This window comes from Dryobates pubescens, chromosome 11 (assembly GCF_014839835.1).
Source record: "Dryobates pubescens isolate bDryPub1 chromosome 11, bDryPub1.pri, whole genome shotgun sequence".
Classification (NCBI taxonomy): domain Eukaryota; kingdom Metazoa; phylum Chordata; class Aves; order Piciformes; family Picidae; genus Dryobates; species Dryobates pubescens.
The window spans coordinates 4,130,279-4,154,952 of record NC_071622.1 but is presented as its reverse complement, the minus strand read 5'-3'; the positions used below and the strand labels follow the sequence as shown (position 1 = coordinate 4,154,952).

General features: G+C 36.0%; 1 protein-coding gene across 2 annotated transcripts in view; it reads right to left on the bottom strand.

Moving 5' to 3' along the window:
• Window positions 1-24,674, bottom strand: part of BEND5 (BEN domain containing 5) — a 638,947-nt gene that overhangs the window by 568,194 nt on the left and 46,079 nt on the right. For both annotated transcript variants that reach the window (XM_054164948.1, XM_054164949.1), the window contains exon 3: window positions 22,606-22,730. In XM_054164948.1, the coding sequence (XP_054020923.1) occupies window positions 22,606-22,730 (125 nt within the window). The remainder of the gene's footprint in view (window positions 1-22,605; window positions 22,731-24,674) is intronic.

Below are 24,674 nucleotides of genomic sequence, written 5' to 3'. Positions count from 1 at the left end.
TTATCTTGAGGTCATATAGCCTTCACAGTTGCAGGGAACATAGAAACACCAGTCTTACAGCTCTGTTTCTTACAGTGCTTTACTGCTCAGGGGCTACACAAGGCAAATAAGAGGTCACAATTTATGCATATTTTCTTATTTTTCTCTTATGATTCTCAGATTATAGTTGATACTCATGCAAGTAAAGAATTAATGTAGTTATCAAATGAAAGTACATGTTCGGCATAGGCAACTCCTTGTACAGTCCTGACACTACATTTCAACCTTGAAGTACAATCCTAGTGTTCTCAGATAGTTTAAGAAACTGAAAACTTGCAGCTGCTACTTTATGTGAGCAAATACATGTGTACACACTAACCTGAACAAACAGATTTGTGTGACTGTATCAGTACTCCTAAAATAACATCACTCACTTGCAGATACAATCTTTTTTCATGTGCCATTTCTTGTTTTCAGTACTCTGGTCGCTCCTTTAATTTCTGTAGCATTTAGAAGTAAGTATAAATTTATTCACTATTTTCATTAAAAAACTAAAAGTTGAAATAATTTGAAAATAAGAACATGTATATGATACAAGAATGAGAGTATATTGTGCAAAAAGATGTTCTTACAGAAAAATCTACCAGATGAGAAAGAAAAAGTTGAAGCAGACACAGAAGTGATCTAAAACCGAATTATTTTAGTCACCAGTAGAAGGGTAACAAAACATCAGAGGTTATTCAAAGAGGAAAGTTTGAGGATTTTCAGTTACTCTGAGATATTCAGATAGAGTATTCAGAGTGGAAATGACACCAGTTGAGGTCTAGAAGTGCAGGGAGATCTCATTGCTCTCTACAACTACCTGAAGGGTGATTGTAGTCAGGAAGGGGTTGGTCTCTTCTCTCTAGCAACCAGCACCAGAACAAGAGGACACAGTCTCAAGCTGCACCAGGAGAAGTTTAGGCTCAAGGTGAGGAGAAAGTTCTTCAATAACAGAGTCGTTCGTCATTGGAATGTGCTGCCCAGGGAGGTGGTGGAGTCACCGTCCCTGGAGGTGTTCAAGAGGGGATTGGACGTGGCACTTGGTGCCATGGTCTAGTCATGAGGTCTGTGGTGACAGGTTGGACTCGATGATCTTCAAGGTCTCTTCCAACCTTGGTGATACTGTGATACTGTGATTTAGTTAGAAAATTAGAGGGTCTCTAACTTTCAAAGTACTAACATCCAAAACAGGCTTGCAAAAGGAATACTTTATTTTAAAAGTTAGATAGCTAAATTTTGGAATTTCTGATAACAAGAAATTCAACCATCTGCAATAGAAATTCTTTTCCTGTCCAACATTGTATTAGTTCTGCAGATTTAATGCAGGGGATAAGAAGGTGGAGGGATGTTTAACCACTGACCACTAAGTAATTTCTCATTATGACCCACTATCCCTTCTTTATCAAATATTAACCTTTTAAAACCAAAAGTTTCAGCTGCACATTTTTTTGTCCATCACTCTATTTAATTTGATTCAGCTTCCAATTAATTGACACATTCCTCTTAACAGTTTTTCCTTCGGTGTGTGCCAAAACAATCTAAAATCACATAAGTTTTCTATGGATTTAGTAACAAGACAATGTTACTGTATAGAAATGCCAAATTATTCTCCAACTTGATCTTGCTGTTGGGTAGTAGTCCCTCATGGAGACACAAAGCAACTGCTCAGTAAGTCTATCCAAGTCAATAATATACTGCTGGGTTTCTCTAGGGACAAGAAAACCATTCCCACAAAAAGCAAAATTATAACAAGCAATGTGGCAGTTGAACTCCATTTCATTTTCCATGCAGCCAGCAGTCAAAATAGAAGAATAATATTGTATTGGTTATGTAAATTTAAGGACAAAAGCCATGGTATTTGCACACTATAGTATGGATTATGTTTAACAAAATGGCAGCCATCATCAGTCTGTGTTGGTTTTAAGGCAGTATATTGTATATTACTGACAGAAGACACCTTCACATATTGTATTGCTTACAGCTGTTACACTCTACCATAAGTATATGTAGGAATAACACCCTGGCACCTACAGTCAAAGTAATCTCTCATTTCCTGTGTCGAGAATTTCCTTCCAAGCAAAGTACAGTTGCAAAAAACCCCAAACAAAACAAAACATAAATGTGTTTTCTACCCTGATGTTCTGCAAATTGAATATTAGAAGTGATGCCCAGCTTCTCAGAAAGAAATCATTACCTAGCCATTAACTTTTCTTTTACTTTTCATCTCTGCTTAAAAAACAAAGTGTAAATGAAACTGTTTAAGAGACTATATTGCCTACAACTAACTAAATGCTTGTGTCCCCACAAATGAGTAAATAGGAAGGTGAAACATAATTATATGCCTATGCAGTTTTGTTTCTGACATCATGCACTGAGTCTACTCATTCTCTTTTATGGGCAAACACCAGTTTTTAACTGATTCACTCACATGTGGAGTACAGGAAGAGGAAACTCAAGTCACACCGTGGAACACACTCATAGCAATTATATTTTAAAACAACAGAAAGATAGCAGATATGCATCTTCTGTAAGTAAAAGAGGAATGTCATTAACTTGGAAAAATATTCCCCAGCATTAGGGAGAGGTAGAAATAAGAGTTACTTACAGAAGGAAAAAATGAACATTGCAAATAGCACAGTACGTGTAATAAGAATAGGGACAGTGTCAATTAGGTAGGGTTATTAATACACTAGCAGCAGTGCCTGTAGAGGAGGACATTGTTAAACAATTATGTTTGTTTGTTTCAGTATAGAAGTCAGATTTGATTACTTTTCAAATATATATAATTTGGCTCTCCTCTACTGTTTCCAAAAGTTCATGCATGTGTGTGCATACTCCTCAGTATTATAGCATTTTGAAGAATTTTGTCATTTGTCATTTGTATAACCCATCCATAAAGTCAAGCATTAATTTTCAGAAAGATGCACATAAGCTGAGCATGCAAAAATGGGCAAACACACTGCTCAAACTGCAGGACTTGCTGTGTTTACAAAAGAAAGCTTTTATACACACTCATCGAAATCTGAGTGGGAAGCCCTGGGAACCTGACCAACATGCTTCCAAGCTTTCAGATGCATTTGTAGTATAGGCTGTGATGATACATCTATTTAATAGGTTCATGTATTTAAATAATTGACAATTTCAGCAACAAACGTACTTATATTTATCTTGCACTCAACACCACAAATATACGTAAAACATTTTTCCAATCATTGTCTGATGGGAAAATTTACCTCTTACCCATAACTTTATTATAAATATTTCATGTTGTTCAATCTAAGTGAAAATTTGCTTTGAATATAGTCCTGAGACTCTTTTCAGCATTTTACATACATCCATGACCCTTTTAATCGGAATAAGGTGTGGGTAATATACATGTCTGTAAGTACTGAGCATGTACAAAGCAAATCTTACATGAGTAAGATAAAGGGTATAAAAATATAGGACAACAGGAAAGCTGCACCCAGGAAGGTTTAGATTGTACATTAGGGAAAATTTCTTTACCAAAAGGGTTGTCAAGCCCTGGAACAGGTTGCCCAGGGAAGTGGTGGAATGCCCATCCCTGGAGGTATTTAGAAGACATGTAGATATGGTGCTTAGTGACATGGTTTAATGTTATACTTGTCCATGTCCGGCTAATGGTTGGATTCAATGACTTTAGCTCTTTTCCAAGCTAAATGACTCTATGATTCTACAATCAATAAGATCCCTTCTCTAACAGTCTTAATTTTCATATTTAAAAGGTAAAAGACTGCATGTTACATGAGGTCAGACCAAATACACATTCAGAAGAGAATTCCAGATAGCTTATCATTTTTTAACTAACACTATCAATAGCCAAACACATATTATCTACATAAAATATTGAATAAATGTAGTTTATTTACACATGCTGATACATGTATGTGTGTATACCAATGCACACACTGTAGCTTTGGATAATCAACACATTCCACTTAAGAGGATTATGAATAAAAGGTTTGTATTATTTATCCTCTAACCAATTTTATATATTTAGAGGGAATAAACTGAGAAACAAAGAAAGTACAAATGATAGAGTGATTTTTGCCGTGACAGTTCACTAGAAGTGGTGACTATAAAGTCCAAGAAATTTCCAGTCTGAACAAAACACATTTCAAATCTTTTAAATCTTTTGTTGTGCTTATGATTACAGGTTGAAATGATTTATTTTCCTCTATGACAGTATCTTAAATTGTGTGTCACATAGTCAAAATTTAAAGCTTGATAGATCCACAGTAGAATTTTAAAATAATTCAAAGTAGCTCAAAATTTAATTAAGAAAAACATTAGACCAATTAAGCCTAACTGGTAGTATAAAATATTAAGGTAAAACATGTATTAGTGTGATATTTGCATTTTTATGAAGTATGAATCACAAAGAAATAAAAACTGCTGCTAAATTTCAGTTAAGTCCCTTTTTAAAATCTTGTTTCCATGGCAATGCTGAGAGTAAGATTTCAGAGGATGTAAGATATGGATTTTTTATTTAAAAAAAAAAAAAAGGAAAGAAAGAAAGAAAGAAAAAAGACACCTCCAAGAAAACCCCACACAGTTTAAATGAGAAATAGCAACATCATGGCCTCTTTTCAATTTTCTTACATGCCCAAAAGGCACAGAAAATAAGTCACCAAGACATCAATGCCAGGATGAATGCAGGAGGACAGATCCCTACTTATTCTACTCTTAGGCAGTATGCATCTATATAAGCACATTCACCAACATAATTCTGCTGCCAACACACTAACTGGTAAACAGACAACAGTATTTTTGCAATATGGAGACCTAGTAGCACCCATTCAATCACAAAAGCTTAATAATAACAGCACTCATCATCAAGATGAGCTGAAACTGCCCTACAAAGGCTGCCTGTGACCAAAGTAACCAAGTGATTCTTCTTTTACATTCCAGTTCTAAGAAAAGTTGTTCAAGTCTCTAATGAGTAATCAGGGATTGAGGCTTCTAGGCTACAAAAATCCTGTTGTGGCAAAAAAGGCAGAAACCTAACACCCAAATCAATACTGTATTACTCTCTCCACAGGCAAGAGCTGCTGGGTCAGGAAAATCATGAAAAATTCATAGTGAAGGTGGTCAAGTCATCCATAAGATAGAGAAAATAATGCTATATCTAAAGATCCCTTGAGCAATCGAAGACGTTTTATAGATTTCACCATGGATAAGTGCTGGTTTGTTTCATCTATGTACCTTAATACTGTTCCTCTCTTATTTCTAACAGTAAATGAGGATGTTTTGGTCTATATTTATGGCCTTTCTTGTTTACTTTATTAATTTCTCAGTCTTTGTGCTCCGCTGTTGCAATAGCCACCCAGAGGAGAATTCTGAGTCACTTCTTCTAGCAGAAAAAGCGGTAACACAACTTGGAGGAGTCCTCCGTATAAATTCCTCATCAGGGATAAGGATAATTCTGGCTAACAGAAAAAATGTCCTGCTCCTTTTGGTGACATCGCTTCTCCAAAGTGACAGAAGCTCCAGACCGTCATCTCTTCTACAGTCCAAATTCTCAAGTGTAAAAAAGTGAATATAATTGTATTCCAAACAAGGGTAAAAGAAGGAAAAAAACAAGTGTTTAAATAATCACATGCAGAAGATTTGTGCACAATTAATAACTCTGTTTACACATCTTCATCCTTCTTGCAGCATCGAATTCATACCTAACAAAGCAACAGTACAAAGAATGAAACAGTGAAGAAGGTCTCCTTCCATGGTATATACTAAAGTAAATAATAAAAAGGAACTCTAATAATAGCAAGAAATGATAGAAATGTAACTGCCAGATAAAATGACATTGCCTCCCAAAGCCTCATATACATTTCTGAACATTCTACAAAGGTGCATTCCTCCATGCTGCAAAGAAATCCAAAGCTTTCTAGTAGGATAAACCATGAATAGTTATTCCACACCTGTGCCTGATTTAAACATTCCATGATTCAAGACACAAGTCACTTTGTGGAAAATAGATATAGCCATGATTAAATATGTTATGCCAAAATACCTGAAGGGAATCTACAAGAAGGCTGGAGAGGGACTTTTCATAAAGGTGTCTAGCAATAGGACAAGGGGGAATGGTTTTAAGCTGAGGGAGAGTAAGTTTAGACTGGATCTAGGAAAAAGTTCTTCAGTACGAGGGTGGTGAGACTTTGGAACAGGTTGCCCAGGGGAGGTTGTGGATTGCCTCTCCCTGTGGGTGTTAAAGGCTAGGTTGGATGAGGCCCTGAGCAGCCAAGTCCAGTTGTGAGACATCCCTGCCCAAGGCAGGTAGGTTGAAGTAGTTATGGCTAAGGTCCCTTCCAACTTAAGGTAATCTACGATTCTATGACTTCTACTCTGTTCTCTTCTAAAAGGCAGAAAAAAATAATTTGGATATTAGTGGTAAAATTAGGAAAAACATACTACTTAGCTAAAGCTGTATAGAATGTGATATACAAAAAGTTAGAAATGTCTGCAACTAGTTTGGGATGTGAGGCCACCTTTTGTCTTCCTTGCTTGCGTTGCAGTTGAGCCTTGCTTCTTGACATTGTCATCTACACTATTCTAGTGACTAGTATGAATCTCACACGATAAATCAGTTGTGCCTTCAGCCCATGTCAGGATTCAACTGCTTCTGGATTTGATCTAAAATGACTTTCATATGTGAAGGCAGTAAAAGGCATGTCTAGGACACCCAGTGTTAAAACAAAACACATGAAGTAGAAAGATCCTCCACATACAGTGAATAACAAATATGATATTTTTCATTAGAAGAGCACTTAAAGTATTTTGCATATATCCAAACCACAATCTGTAGATCTAAACCATGAACATCCGTTTTAAGAGAGCCATCAGTACGTGCTTTTATTCAATATTTCTGTCACTTGTACCTCACATTACTTGTGTTAAGGTATCTGTCACATTCACAGTTTCTGAGAGAAAAAGTAATTACTGACAGAAGCTCTTCTCCTTGGAGGATCACAGAACAAAGCAGTGCATTTATGGGTGGTGACTCCCCTGTGTCTTCTCAGAATGGACATAAGAACCTGGCTCCTGAGGGCTAGGATATAAACAGAAAGAATATCTCTCCTACTTTATTTACTGGAGACAATAAAAAGAAAAACAGTGTCAGAGATATTTACTTTGAAATGCTTCATAATGCTCAGATATTTGCAGCATATACTAGAATTATGCCACTGTCACGTATCGTTCCATTATCACTGCAGGAAGCTCTGAAGTTTTATGCAATCTTATTTGAAAGTACCTGAGAGAATGTACAGAAAATGGTGCAAGGGAATACAAGGACCAATTCTCCAGGGTGATAATAGTGTTGAAATCACCCTAAAGTTAATGGAAAGTCAACAGAAACTTTGCACTTCTCTGAAAACGTTTGAAAATGGTGAGTCCATAACAGGGACCTTGTGAAATCACTTCTGGAACCTGCATTCTCCTAGCAGAATACATATCAGTGCAGAAAGCAGGGAAGGTTATTATGAAACAGAGCACTGAAAGGAGCTGCAAGGAAGAACTAAATTATTGGTATCATGTGTGTGATGTGATCAGGCAGTAGCTATTTGGGGTACGTACCACTAGCATGGAAGACAAGGTGCAGTAATAGGTATCACCAATCAATTTCTGGATATAAACAGCGGTCAACCACATTTACCAATCACTGTATTTGAACAGTATATTTAAGTTTCTTTTTTGGACTTCATATTGAACATTCAATGTGTTAAGGTTTTCCATAAAATGTTTCCTAAGTTTAACACACCCTGATGCAGTAAAGTTCAGAAAACAGCATTTTTGTGAAGGTTGACACAAAGTGTCACGAATGACAATATTTCTGGGGGTTCCAATCTTTCACTACATATGAACTAATCTTTTCCCCTAAGTGAATGTAGAAAACTATTACCATTGGGACAGAGTACTGGAAAATCCGTATCTTTGTGAAGCTCTGCTGTGTCAGTGAGAGCCATGTAGAGGGCTGAAGCATCCATTTTTCCCAGTGTTCTCCATAGTTATCACCTGAACTCAGCTTACTGGAGTAAGCTAACTTGTGGCAAGGGAACTTCTTTGTACCTGTTTTGACTACCTCACCTAGAAGCTTCTATTTACATTCTATATGCATTGCTTAGGTCACAAGTTCTCTGCCTTAACATATTTGCCAGAGTAGCACAAAACATTGCCATTTGTCTTAACTTACAGTCATCCATTATTTGTTAGCACTAACATGGTTATTTGTGTGGTAAACAGATTTATATTTTTCCTTTTTGTTCTCACACACATATCTCCCCACACAAGTTCTCTGAAATATTTTGCCCTGACACATTCTTATAATAGCATGCAGATATGAAAATAAAAGTTTCCTTAGAAAGGAATGAATGATTGGGAAGAGGAATACACAAATGTAAATTAAAAATCAAAATAAAAATCAGTGTGACACACAAAGATAAGGACATTCCCTAGGAACATTAAAAACTTTGCATTTGTCCTTGTTAACTATACAGTTCATCTTCAAAACCAGGTGAAAATGCAGAGTATGTTTCATTTCTTTTCTGCATGTGCAGCACACCTTTTAATAAAATAACTTTTGCATTTAGTAGAATGCATTTTACAACCTGATAAGCATTACTCCGGAAAGCAAAATGGCTGTATCATTTACCATGCTCCTATCGTTTCATATAATATCTGTAACAGCCTGCATGTCCTCACAATATTCTAACTTTACATTACTACAAAACACAATTTTGTAAATTGTGAAGGTCTGTGCAAACAGGAATGTATTGTAATACAGAAAACTTGACACTAACACTGCACTTTTCTTCAAAAATACTCATTCCTTTCTTTGACATTTTTTTGGCTTACACAACAGGGTGCCAAACATTTGTGACAGCTTACAATGGAAAAACAATATTGCTTTTAGTTAACAATGTTAGCTATGAATATATATTGACAGCATTTTCACTGCAGATTTGCTGCCAACATAATACAAAGCAAATAGTATTCAGTACGTTGGAACACTCAGGGGAATTAAAGAGTTTCAAAAACAAATTTATGGCATTAGGTGCTGCATGCTAAATCTAATGAAAATGCAAATTCAGAGGTATCTCCAGCACATACTTCATTCAAAGGAATACAGTTTGGCAAAGTGATAAAATTAAGATTGTTTAAGTCAGGAGAAAATTATGTTAAAATGCCTCTGCTTGCTTGGCTTTTTATAAAGCCAGTTTTACCACAAAGATTAGTATTTTTCCCGAAGTCTTTCTGCTTTGTTTCCTTGAAGTACATCAGACAGAGATCACACACACACACAAAAAAAATCTGAATTCCAAATGTTTTGAGGAAAATACAAATACATGGATGTACAATTTTAGTATTTGCAACTTTACTACTAACCACATAAAACCACAGGTATCACTGTTCCCTTGAAAGAAGAGAAGCTAAGCTTTGCTTCCAAGTTTGCATGTTTATTATCATCTACAGAACAAGGAAAGCAGTGGATAGAAATGATGATGCAAATCTTATTAAAGTACAGTAATGCACAGCAAAGTTGTGGTGTCATCTCCTATATATTAAAACATATTTGTTAAACCAAATATTTATTGACAGTACTTTACAAGTGACATGACATTAATAGTCTTTAAACCATTTACAAAACAAATTAATGTAGGTTAACAATATCACACTGCCAAGAAAGCAAAAATTATTCATATTTTGTAGCTCTTGAATATAATTTGTTATGAATTCTAAGATGAGCTTGATGTCTACTATCACTCATCTATAGCAAGTAGATAAAAATGGATATCGAACAGTGCAACAGTGCTTGCAAGACATAAAAATATTATGTAAGCTTTAAGACAACCTCTTTAATTTCCACTCACATGATCAGTTCCAATTAAAAACACCACTGACCTACAAAGATCAGCACTTCATTATATTATAGTTGGCTTCTTTCTCATTTTCTGATATGGGATATTGCTTTTACTTTATGGTGTCACAAACTTTTAGCTCTTACTTTCACATAAGAATGATTATTTTTTTTCAGTGTATTTCACACATAAAATTCTGTGGGTTTCTTGCAGGCTGAACACAAGTGACTGTGACCAGCAGAGGTGAGATGAAAGACAGTATTAATCAAAATGTTTGCAGCTACATGGGGTTGCTTTCTTTTAATCCAAGTGGATTTAACTAGAAATTCTGATAACTGGAGGAAAAAACCTGCTCTGTCACACTCTCATATTCTGCAAAGTTTTTTCCAATTCATCTAAGAGCATTCTCTTATTCTGAACAGTTTTGATGCTTCCTGAGCTAGATGCAAAATGGTACACTTTGTGAAAAAAAGCTCTTCATATTTTACCCCCTAGTCTGACTAAAATATTGACATTGATTTTGTACCTTCTAAATAATAAAGAAGGAAAAAAACAAGGGAAAGGTATCTTATTTGTAGAACAATATTTGTATTTAACAACTCAACTGTAAAATTAGTATAATCCATAATTATCAAACCCACTATAGCATTCAACAATTTATGAATTTCAGGATTATTAGAAAGCTGTATATTTTAGGATTAAACCTGGCCATCACAGATAGTTTACAGTGAGACTCATAGTACTTGCATTATAGAATAGTCTGAGCTGCAAAATTATACAGTACTTCCCACTCTAGTGAGAGAGCCACAACTCCACATTTAGATCTGCAAAGTAAAATCAGGAAATGCAAAACTTTGCTTTTTGCTAAGCTATGAATTTGAAAATATACTTTCTAGCACATCAAGCACAATATGCACCATACTATAAGCATCCGACAAGTTAGTTTTCTGCAAGCTGAAAGACTCTTCCACTGCTGAGGATGGAGTAAACACAGTTAATTTGCCAACATTGACTGTCTCTTCTCACTGACTGTCAAGGAAATCATATTTTGCATTTAATTTTTTTTCAGTATGTGCTTGGAAAGGATTTCCTAGTGATCTACACTAAATCTCACTGAAGAGTGACAACAGAAATCAATATGTGTCTCTGAAGAATAATCTAGCCAAACATTTACATTTAGAATATTCATTTGTATTTATGCATGAGAAATTCCTGGCCAAAAAAAAAAAAAAAAATATATATAATTCTCTTCCTGCATACACACAATCTCTTCTTATATGCTGATTTCTAGAATAAGCAAGCTTTAAATCAATCCAATAAATAGATATTACTCATATCATGCAATGAAAAGATCTAGAATTCATGTAAATAACAATTTACCTAGTTAGGTAGCTGTAATAACCTCAGCCTCAAAGAAAGTTCTTTGGTCCTTCTGTAGCCATAGGGAAGAGACAATCCACAAGGAATAGTTATTGTAGTCTCATCCTGGCTATTCCACACCCATGGAATTGCCATTCCACATGTCCGCCAGGGAGGATATTCTGTTTAATCTGGCTACAGAGGCGATTCTAAATCTAACACTAGAGGTACTCAGCATCAATGTCAAATTTCCAGGGGCAAGCATGTCCTACCATGAATCTCACAATACTCTGTAGTCCTCTGATGCTGGGATTAGCTTTGCCCACAGAATTCACAGAAGATCAGAACACAAATGTACCACAAGATGCAACACAAGCGGCATTCTACTTCCCTGCATCACCCTGAGTATGATATGGCCTTGTGTTAAAGTATGCCAAGGCATATGGAAACCTAAGAGAATCCTCACACCAGTGTAATATGACTTCTGAGAAATACAGTAGAAGTTTTCTGTGAAGCTTCATGTGAGTTATCAGAGGACAATAAGAGGACATTGAATTCAACACCCTTCAAAGAACTTGTACTACACAACTAGAAAACTAAATAAGCATTCTTTAAAGAATCACCATTTCAAGACAAGTAAATACAGTCAGATTTGCCCTTCCAATAAAAGTCTGTTAAAAAGTGTAAACTTAAGGTTCTGAATTTATGGTCTTCAGTTGGAGAAGAGATATACAAAATGGGCAAAAATGTTGACTAAAACATTCTTTAAATTGAAAATTATAATAAGGAAGTGGTTGCCTAATTTGTGGTTGCTTATCTTAGAAAATTATTAGTGTAAATGAAGGCTAATAAACAGGAGCAACAACCCTGCTCAGTGACTGGCTTAGAGGAGACAAATGTTTTGGGGCAGATTATAGATATATTTCTCCTAGCAAGAAACCAAAATCTTTAGAAATATTATCCTTTCAATGACAAAGTAAATCCTGTACAACAACACACACCAGATTTAGCAGAAACCCATGGAGTTGTTCTAAATCTATATTGAATATGGTTCACATTCTTTAGTAAAAATAGTAATAAAAACCTCATTTCTACTTGAAAAACCTTCTGAGTTTTAGCTCCTACATAACATAATGCATATTTAGAGTAGAATGCTATTCAGTAAAAGATGTCCAAACAAGATGATTTGATGTTGGAATAGTCATCTCAGAACAACCAGAGCAATGTAAGGTAAAATAATTGTCAAGTCAATCTCCAGCTTACACTTTATTGCAGAAATAAATTGAACTCTGCTCCAGCTTTTTGACACGTAATTCTGATACTAATGGGTTCAAATCCATTTCTCTTCGCTCTCCTTCCTAACAGGAAGCTTTATGTAATACTGTGTCAGAAATCTACCAGTTACTGCCTAATGTTTGCCTTAAATAAAAAGTCACTACCTGTAATAGTATTAACAGCTGCCATCAGTTTACTGTAATGAGCTCCAGTTCATCATAGTAGTGCTACTGTGAAAATTAGAAGCTTCCACAGAGCTTCTCAATTCACACACCAAAAAAATGACAGAGCCATCATGAGCAGTGGTATAACAGCAGATATTGTCTATCTATGGTTTACAGGCCAGATCCTAAAGAGGTGTAACTGTACTCAGTCATCATAATCATACACAGTTCATTGTACTAGGTACAAACAATATAGCAGTTGTATTTTCAGGGTCAGTATATAAACCCAGTGTCATTTTTATTATTTTTTCAAAGCAATAAAAAATGTACACTCATTTTACAGAGTATTTCACAGCCTATATATATGTATATACCTTTACATACTACGATATACTACATAACTATATATGTTGTAATATATTGAGTCATCTACTCAGTACAGAAGAATCTTCTGGTTTAACAGGGGGGGGGGAAAATAGGAAGAACTACAAACCCTGGCTTTTTAATTTCCTCTGCTCCCTTCAAAAATTCAAAATGCATATCTTAATGCTGGATACCTGTAGAGTTCCATAAATCATGCATATACTTATAAGCAGTATAGCAATAGAATGAAATATTTAATTGAGATTAGGATGGGATTTTCTGGGGCGTTTAACATTGTAGGAGCTTTGCTCCCTCTCAAATTCATGGCAGATACGTTATCTTGTCCTATTATAAGCTGTTTGCAAATCCTAATGGCAAAAATAATGAAAGAAAGGAAAGAAGGGAAAGAAAGAAGGGAAGGATGGAAAGTTAGGAAAGGAGGAAGGAAGGGAGAAAGGGAGGGAGGAAGGAAGGAGGGAAGGAAGAGAGAGAAAGAAAGAAGGAAGGAAAGAAGGAAGGAAAGAAGGAAGGAAGGAAGGAAGGAAGGAAGGAAGGAAGGAAGAAAGAAAGAAAGAAAGAAAGAAAGAAAGAAAGAAAGAAAGAAAGAAAGAAAGAAAGAAAGAAAGAAAGAAAGAAAGAAAGAAAGAAAGAAAGAAAGAAAGAAAGAAAGAAAGAAAGAAAGAAAGAAAGAAAGAAAGAAAGAAAGAAAGAAAGAAAGAAAGAAAGAAAGGAAGGAAGAAAGAAAAAGAAAGAAAGAAAGGAAGGAAGGAAGGAAGGAAGGAAGGAAGGAAGAAAGGAAGAAAGGAAGGAAGAAAGGAAGGAAGAAAGAAAGAAAGAAAAAAAAAAGAAAGGAAGGAAGAAAGGAAGGAAGAAAGAAAGAAAGAAAAAAAAAGAAAGAAAGAGAGAAAGAAAGAGAGGAAGAAAGAAAGAGAGAGGCAGGCAAAAAAAAAAACAAACCCAACTTTTTTACAGAACCCAATTTGATGGCCCATGGTTCATCTTATTTTTTCCCCTGAAAATACCTTCATTTGCCTTTCAAATTTTTTGAAGTTTCTTTATGAAGAAGTGAGAGGCAACTTAGTTCAGTTAAGAGTTATTGATGATTGTCTTGGATGACCAAAGAACAATATGGTTTGGAGTCACAAGCCCTGAGTTACATTTGCATGCCCAAGAAACTTGCTGAACAATGTGCTGAATGCTGAGGTTTCACAGAAGCGAAATGCAAGCCCTTTATTGCCTATAATATAGTACAACACTATCTTTCAGGATTTTATCTTCTCTATTAAACTTCCTATATACTATGTCTTATTTTCATCATAAAAATTCAAATTTTCAATGCTTTATCTTTCACTTCTTGTAAAGTATCAAGTACATAAAGTCACTCTGTGTACCATGATCTAATACTGGGTTCATATTGGGTTCCCATGTTAAATTCACAAGCAGCATACAACATCAATGAAGGAGAAGTGTTACAAGATCTATCTGTCTAGTCCCACCGTCAACAGTTAATAGCAGAAGAGAGGATTACTGCAGCCATGTGCTCAGTACCCTCAACCACTTTCAGCACACAGAATACTGACTTCTTCACTGCTTTCCCAACTAATTCCAAACTAATTACCTCTTAGGGAATATCACCACTATTTCATTCTTAGACCACCTTAGTGATAATCAAAACCACAACTTTCTACAATTTCTTGGCACTAGCTTGTCTTTTTATGCCCTGTCATTTAAAGAGCAAATGGTTTGCCTCCCCAGGAACATGAATTAACCTACATATAATTCAACTCATTTTTATCTTCAGGTTCCTACAATTTCTGCACAGTACCTCAATCTCCCATGGTTTAAATACAAAATATTCTGCATAATAAAGAAAAAAAAGAAATCTAAAAGCAAGAAAGGTTAAAACAGTTCATTTTCCCAATGTAAATAGTTTTACTTTAGTTCTATGCTTCTGCATTCTGATGTAAAAACTTTTCAGCAATAAAATTAAAATGAAACCAGGTTTGCATGGAAGACAATTAACACTGGGAGTGAAAAAGAAGGTACTTAATCATAAATGAAAAAGTTTTTAAATGGGAAAAAAAAAAAGTAAGCATGTCACATCACATCAAGATCATCATAGTGCTGATTTTGTTTATGGCATTTATAATGTATTTTTGACATTTTGAATGACAGGTGCCACCATAATAGGAAATTAAACACACCTGGCCATTAGTTTCCTGTGAGCAAAAGCCAGTGTGCTAAATCTGAAATATAGAGTATGTATGCAATAATTACCAAGCAATGACATCTAAAATGTTCTTAGAGACACCTGGAACAGAAAAAGTTTATGAATTTAACACTGTCTTGCCACGAGAGGAAATTTCATCAGGACAGCAGTTGTTTCACTAATGCCGAATACTGTCTGTGTTTACTAACCTATCTGTATTTGTTTCTTTTTAAAGGATGATGCCTGTCATGACAGCATTGGATAATTTCATGGAGATGCACACTGTATTGCACTTACCAAAGCTTCACGTGCACCCTCAATCTATTCCAAGCACAACTGAATTATTGATCCAAAATAAAATTTTATGTACTTGAAAGGATTCCAACTTGGAAGAATCATCATTTATAAATCTAATTTTATACATGACCAATATAGGCACAAGTTTCCAAAATGGCAAAATTATTTTTCTTCAAAACTACAGTGTGTTCAATTGATTTTCCTTTTCTTAAATGTTGAGATGATCACACAATCTATTTTAAATGTCATCACTTTGTTTATTATTTAATTAACATTTCATATGGCTTCCTCAGTAAATAAATAATTACTTCAACCACTATACATACCATATCACTCTCTGCACTCTCAACTTAAAATATAATTGCATCGCTTTCCAATATAGCAATTGGTGGTGAAGCTACTTCTATAAAGTTCAAAGGCTCCTTTGATATAATCCATTACGGTTTTGAAAACACATTTCAGATAATGCAAGGCCTTCCCTTATAGAAAGTAATGGATCCATATTACCACATGCTATGGTACCACAAAATCTTACAAAATTTGTATCATGAATCCAACTCCACTATTCTTTTTTCTGGGTATTTTTTTCCCCCCAAGTTCATGTTTTCAAGGCAGAAATTCATATATGTACATACACGTGTATAGATAAAATAAACATACACTCAAAGACAGCTTTAAGGAACCTGACCAGTGCAGTACATGCACTTCAATGCTGTAGCATACAGTGATGCTTAAGATGATGGCTTTGTTCATATTGCTTATGAGTTCTACATGCCATTTTGTTATAAACTTCCAAATTTCTTATTGCCAAATCTGTATTCCTTAAATGTGCTTGGATAGGCGGTGCATTGATACCAGTAACCTTTACTTTTAGTTTCTTAAAATAAGATGATTTTCAAGAAAAGTATCAGAAGAGAGGAAACAAAATAAATATATATGACAGAACAAAACTAGCACATGAAAGAGATTAGGTTTCATCTACCTGAGAAAAGGATGAATACCAAAATATATGAAGAGGCAGAGGTATCTTTCTAGCACAGTACAATGAGCATAAAAAGAACACATAAAGATGGGTAACAGCTGGGGGCTCCTTAAAAGGGCAAAATTCAAATAGTACAGTGATTCTCCTTATAAATTATTATAAAGAGCTATTTAGAGAGGTTACAGGAGCTGACCAGAAGAGGATAAATAAACTATTCAACAGGTAATGACTTATGCCTAATTTAGTATATATAATGAAACTCGCTTCAGAAAATATCTATGTTGGAGGGGTTGCACATCCACTGTTATATGTGCATTTTCCACAGCTGAGTAAATGAAATATAGCCTTTAATGCATAGAAAGACAACGTCTTCTAAAATGAGAAACCAGAACTCAAATCATCACATGACAGTAGAGTGAACGTAAAAAGGTAGCCTGATTCCAAGCTCACACTGCTTTTGATGCCATTCCTATTCCATCTTTGAAGGCAGCTTCTGCAGGAATTAACAGAATAAGATGTGTTCTAAGGCCAGAAAAAGAAGTTGAGTACCTTAAATCCTAAGTTTTTCTTTTCTTCCCCCTTGCTTCTCCAAAATCTATCAGTTGGTATAATAGAAGACATTATCTCTCCCTACAGACAGACCATTCCTATCCTTAAACTACCACAGGAAATCTTTTTTCCTGATCCACACACACAAACAAACAAAGAAACAACAACAAAACCCCAACCAACCAAACCTCCAAAATCTTGAGTCAGAATTCTAGCCTCCCTCCAACTGCTGCTGAAGTAACAGAAATGCCTTTGAAGTAAATAACATTTGGTTCTTTGATTTTAAACCTCAATCTGGGTTGATTTATTAACTGTAAATAATGCTCAAATCCTAGCTGCCAAATATCCATTATTGTTCTCTATCCAGCTTGATATATTTTCTCAGCACCTTTGTGACGAAGAACTCCAAATGTGTTTATCAACACTTACAGAACAAAATTTGGCAGTATTAGGAAACCCCTTCTGTTGGAAATTCTTTTTTTAATCTCAGTGAAAATACCATTTCTGAACATGATTCATCAGACAGCAGAGTTGTTCAGGGTACATTCACACAGGGAATATATCACATGGCCTAGATGTGCGTTACTTATTAGTATAATATGGTTGCTGTTTGTTAGAGTAATTAAAATCCTCAAATATTTTTAATCCTCTCATCATATTGTGTTGAAGTCTTATCTCTTCTCAAATTCCTTAAAAGTACATTTTCCAGGACAGACAGAATCTTTTTCTAGTGTGGATACAGTATCTGAAACGCCAAGTGTCAAGTACTTGAATGGTATTTCTGGTTATCACCCCCAAGAGAAATGATGATTCTTTTCACCTGTAAAATCCTTCAATATTGGCATAGTTTTATAATTTACAGAACTGTTGAGGTTGGAAAAGATCTTTGAGATCAAGTCCAACAGCACACATATACATGTTTTCACCCTCCCAGATCTCAAGTGAATCACTGTTGCTACTAACATCTTTAAAGACATTCCAGCTCAGAAGTAATCATGCACCTGAAGCACTGCCTATTTAAAATACTTGAAATGCAATTTGGGGATGACATTTGTTCATCCAATTTCCGGTTCCACAGAGCAGAAATTTAGCAAAATTGTAGCTGGTGTTCTAAAGGGCCATGGCTGAAGCTAATAGGAAACAAACCCTGCCCAATAAAAAGCATTATCCAGAAATAGACAGAAGCCTGTGACACGTATATAATTAGAGAAATTGGAGGCTTTGCCCATGAGACCATGTGTTCCACAGCAAATCCTATTTCCTTCATTCTCCCTTTCATGGTTATTTTAAGTGCAATCATTGCATGATTGCAGTCCTTACAGATAACATACCAGCCTCATTTTGTTTTTTTCCAGTATTGGTGTTAATTGAATTCACTGAAAAAATGACCAAAAAAAAAAAGAAAATTAAAAAACCCTCCACAGCTCAGATCTTATCTGAACTGTAAGTCAGAAACCAAAGGAGACCAAAAGATCCAATTTTATATCTCACAGGTATCTCACATGCTGGTTCTTTTTTTTTTCATAAATAGAAGCCATTCTCTATTTCTTTTGATTTTTTTCCTTGATAAAAACAAATAAACCTGACAGCATAAAATGTGTGATGTACAAGGCCAAGTCATAAGGAGGAAGAAGTTAATTTCCCAACTTCAACATTAAAAAAAAAAATATTGAAAAGTCTACTGGTTCTGCTGTAACATAGGGAAGTGAACAGCAAAAAAAAACCACAACCCAACAAACACCACAAAACACAAGTTTACCATAAAATTCTAAAAATAATCTTGAAAAGATTAGGACTCTCACTGCTATGCTTCCAAACTTAGCTCTATTACCTGCCCTTATTGCTGAAGCACAACAGTAACCTAAGACATAGGTAGCAGGAGGGAGAAAGCAATCATTCTGAAAAAGACTTAGGTATGACAGTGAACAACAAATTAGGCATGAGTTTCCATAGTGATATAGCAACAAAAGGCTGCTGCAATTTTCAGCTGTCTACACCGAGAGCAAAGGGACTGGAATCCCTTCTCTGTAAACTGGGACTTTAGTGTATTCAGAACTGTCTGTTAAATTTTAGTTCCACACTATAAAAAAAAAAAATAAAAAATTGAAGGAACTGGAAGAGGAATAATAATAATAAAAATGGAGCTCTGCAAGAAGCAAAACTACTAAGTGCTATGGATCTGAATTTTGTGGTTGGATTCTCTCGTGTCTTAAAAATGCAAAATTCAACGAGCACTTTCTCCTACGCACTTCTCTGGATTCTCTGGTAGAGCCTTTCTGCCAGTGAGAACACAAACGAGTCTCTTGCCCATCTAGCAGCCTGCTTTCCTGAAACAACAATTCCTGTCCACTGGGGTTGAGATTTAGGAAGCTACTGGGGAAAGGGTGATTCTGGCACTCTTCTCTTCTCTACTCTGCTTTAGCCTGTTCCAGTGAGACCTCATCTGGGGTACGGTGTCCAACTATGGGAACCCCCACAACAAGGGGGACATAGACCTGCTGGAAGAGGTCCAGAGAGGGCCACAAAGATGATCAGAGGGCTGAAGCTCCTCTCCTATGAAGGCAGGCTGAAAGAATTGGGTCTGTTTAGCCTGGAGAAAAGAAGGCTCTGTGGAGACCTTATAACTACATTTCAGTATCTGAAGGGGCCTTACAGGACAGCTGGGGAATGACTGTTTAGAAAGGCATGTTAACGATAGGAGAGGGACAATGATTCTAAACCAGAACAGGGTAGATTCTAGAAGTAAGGAGGAAGTTGTTTCCAACGAAAGTGGGAAAATACTGGAACGTGTTGCCCAGGAATGTAGTTAAGGCCCCATCCATGAAGACATTCAGGATCAGACTTGATGTGGTCTTGGGCAGCCTGATCTAGTTGGAGGTGTCCCTGTTCACTGCAGGGGGGTTGGACAAGATGACCTTTGAGTCATAGATGCAATCTATAAATCTGTGAATCTGTGAGAAAATCAGCAGCCACACAAAAATCACAAAGCTAACAAGTAGACAGTCTGATTATATAAGCTTTGTTTCCCTCTGAAACTGGACTAATTATCGAAGGGCTGGTACAATTCACTTATGATTAAAGTCCAAAGGCCCCAAAGTGAAAAAATACTTAAACACTTAAAAGAGCTCTATTGGATACAGACCTGAAAGAACCAAATATGATAGCTAGGCTGAGACACAAATGATGAAGAATGTTATAATATACAGAAATATAAATGTTAGCCAGGGATGATGAGGATTTATTTGTTCCAAGAGGAGCTATTACTAAGCAGAATTGCAACTGGGAATAGGGGGATTAAATAAAGTAAAGCTTTAGGCTAAAAATCAAGCAACACTGTGAGCAAGCCGAGTCTACAGAATAGTTTTGAGACACAGAAGTGGAAGCTCCACAGCTTAAGAAAATTAAAACTGGAATGTAAAAACCTGTTTTCTACAGAATACTGTATGATGAGATTGACAAGAGTTTCTAATAGGAATTTCTTTTAGTTTATCACTAGATTATAACACAAACTGCAATAAACATACTGTAAAACTGCACTACTACCCAGTAATGGGAAATACATACAGTACAATTCCATGCTCCTAGTATTTGGGTCGTTGTTGCTTTCACACTGTGCCTTTTTTTGTCTACTTTATCTGTTTGTCCACAGCTGGGTGTCAGTGACTGATCTGATGCAACAGGAGACAACCAGAATGGATGCTTTCTAAGACAGGCAATGAAGGGAGATTCTTTATTATCTCATAATACTCTTGAAATAAATATCTCTGGGAGTAAAGGCTTTAGGGTGAAACGTTAAGCAAAACTAGAGACTTTCCTATAATGAGAAGAAAATCTTTAAGTTATTCTCACATCAAAGTAAATGAAGTTGTTTAAGCATTTGAAGTTGAAATAAGAGGAATAACAAGAATTAAATGTAATACCTACAAGATATAAAAGTACTAAACGTCACTGCTCCTTTTGTGTCCTCATCTAAATGTCTGAAACCAGACCTAGGATAGATAAATACATAGCTCTGCCTTCATCCCCAATCACCTATAGGATACATCAAAAACTAATAGATTACACAGGGAATTATTTATACAGAGATATTAAAATACCTTCTTTCACACACAAAGCAATCACATTACTTGTTTATTACTGCAACATTTTTAAGGAATACTTAATGGTATGGGTTTCGTTGTTATTATTTTCTAGCAAAACTTAAAAGCAAATAATCAAAACGCACAAACCAGATTATACAGCAAGTTTGATGTAAAAATTTCTAACACTCATTTAATATAGCTGAGCTGGAATGACTAATACTGCCCATGTCTGCTGGTACAAAGACCTGAAAAAGGTTCCAGACCAGATTACGTTCATGCAGGTCTCATTCTAACGGAAATTGGGAGAGATGAAAAAAAGATTATAGGAACACACATTATAAAAACAGACCTCACAAGTCAAACCTAATAGTGAAACCATTTTCTTTCATGTAGACAACCATGAAAACAAATATCCTGTAAGCACTAGATATATATTGTATCTTTCCACCAGATCTCTTTGCCTCCTTGAGACAGATTCCCATTCATCTCATGACTATATAATTTGATCACAGTTGAGTAAGGCACAGCAGGGAAAAGGGTCTGTCTGATAAAGTATCGGGCTCCAGGAAGATAGATAAACAATTTCATGATTTCTAGTTGTAACAGGAATGGCATAGTAGTGGATATTAAGATATTAGTCTCGTAGGAATATAAATATAAAGCTTCTGCATTTTTTTCTCTTCCTAAGCATGTTTTCTTCCCCTAAAGTGAAAATGATACTCTGATTATGATAAACTAAGACAGAAGACCAGAATAAAATGCAAGGTATGTGTGAAAAATAGAATTATTTTTTTTTTTAACTTGTCAATATGCAAGTTAGTACATAACCTTTTTTTGCTTTAGTTTAAGATAGGTGAAAAAATAGAGCGAGGAAGTTTCTTTCTCATGGGGCCTATTCACTGCAAAGAAACATTATTTAAAAGTAGATTAAACAGTTGCCTATCAAGTTGCTTCACATTTAAATCTCCTTTTTTCACAAGAGACACACTAACTGGCAACTTCTCTACTACAAGTCACTAGAGTAATGCCTGCTTGCAACACTGCCTCATTGTTCTACATGTGTTAAATGAAGGCTTGAACGATAATATTTGAACAGCTATCACAGACTTCTTTTTCATATATTAATGCAGATATTTGATTTGTATATATACAAATCAACACAAATATACAGCAGCCGTTAGTAACACAACTCCTGCTACGTGGCAAATGACATACTGCCTTCGTAATTACTTCCTGTCTCGGGTAGCTGAACAACACAGTGGCATCCAGCCACGCTTATACTTGCTCCTACTTATAAAAAGTCAAAGAATAAAAAACATGTTTTACAGCAAATTTTTACTTACAAGCCCTGGAGGTCATCTTCCTTGTTTAAGAAAACATACGCGAGAGTAATCCAATTTTAAAGCCTACCTAATTTAGTACCACTTACCTGTGATTCTTTTACATTTTCCACAGCGAAGTTGAACCAAACTCGAAAGCGTGGGTTACAGGTATCTGGTCTAATGAACAGGTCATACTCAAACTCTGTGATGTGGTCCACCCGTCCAAGGTTACCTACCAAGAACATATGGAAAAGAGTGCATCTTAATGATGCTGATAAATTAACGGCTGCTAAACTCTCCAGCAACTACACTAAGAAAATTTTGAGAATCTAATTCTGTTGGCTAAAGTGTTTAAGTATAATAAGCTTTAAAACAGTTCAAAATTATTTTTAAAAGACTAAATCATACTCACAAAATAAAATACATACCCATAAGCTACATGCACATGAAAACAAACAAAAAGAAGACAACATGGATCTTTATTATTCAAATTCACTTTTTTGTCTTCTCTTAGCTGAGCATTCCGGTTATGTCTCCTAACAGTCTTTTAATTGTTTCCTGATTTTTTATTATTTCACTTTTCTGATAGTGTCTCTGCACCTCTTTTAGCCCCCAGCTCTATACATTTCTTTCCATGTGCTGCTCATGTTCAAGCACCTCTAATTTTAAAGAGTCCCCAGAGTTTCACCTGGACGCTTTGGCTGATGCTCTCAGCATCCCTCTCTCCTCAAAGATGGGCCAGCCTTCATCTCCTTTGTGATTCAAAAGCTATCTTTATCCTTTCCCTTAACCATTTGCAGCTACTATCACCTCCTTCCAAAGACACAAATGAGGCTGTTAGATTTTTGCCTCAGCTTTTTCCTGGTGAATTTCACAGAATAATATTTTTAAATATAGTCAGAGCTACATTGTACCCTATGGCATTATTCAGCTAGCAGCCACACTGGCTATAGAAATGAAGTTCAGCACTGGGAAAACTTGCTAAGTGCTTTTAAATTGCTAAACTGGCATTTTTCCTTTGAAGTGTGCCAAGATTTTTAAAAGCAGGGTTTAGACTGTCCATTTCATTTATATACTACAAAAATAAGACTTCACATTTTCCTGATCCAATCCAAGCCCCATTTTACCAAGCCTTGTAAGACAGGGCCAGGCTTTATCTTACATGCTAAATTATACTTATTTTTTAAAATAGCACTGTAAGAAGCCTTGGGTTGATGGTTTCAGATATATTTGGAGGTTTAAATATATTTTTTTAGTGTTGGGTATATACTTTTGGGTTCAAATAGCTCTCCTGTGAGGACAGACGGAGGGAGTTGGGGCTATTCAGTCTGGAGAAGGCTCCGAGGAGACCTAATTGCGGCCTTCTGAAGGGGGCCTACAAGAAAGCTGGGGAGGAGCTTTTTAGGGTGTCAGGGAGTGATAGGACTGGGGGGAATTGAGAAAAAAATAGAAATGGACAGATTCAGATTGGATTTTAGGAAGACGTTCTTCCCCATGAGCGTGGTGAGACACTGGAACAGGTTGCCCAGGGAGGTGGTGGAAGCCTCAGACATGGAGGTTTTTAAGGCCAGGCTGGATGCGGCTCTGAGCAACCTGATGTAGTGTGAGGCGGCACAGGGGTTGGAACTGGATGATCCTTGAGGTGTCCCTTCCAACCCTAACAATTCTATGATTCTATTTGGACTAAACAATTCCCTCCTCAGCAAGTCCCATTTTAGCCCATATGACTATTCCTGGGTAACACCCAGCTCAGCGTCTGCAAAACTTGGCTGTTCTGCTGGTTTGGGAGGGAAAAGCAGGACAAAACATTTTCGGTTGTGTTCATCAAGGATTCCTTCCTTATTCTAAACTGTTTGTGGCTTTACTAATTGAACATTTTTAATCTTCCCTGCTTTTAATGTTATCCTCTACTTTCCTACTCACATTCCTCTTTTCAGAAGCAAAGTGCCTTCGCTGATTCCCTCTGCAGAGAGCTGCTTCACGCTAACAAGCTGTTCCTAAACACTTGCCTGAAGGATACATTTGGCATATGAAATATTTGGGAGGGGGGAAAAAAAAAAACCAGCAATATTGTACAGCTAGGATAACTTTGCCAAGTATAAATAATGTCATCTGCTGTATTAGATGTCCATCCCCAGGTGCCAGCAGCAGGGTCTGCAGGGCTGAGCACTGAGGA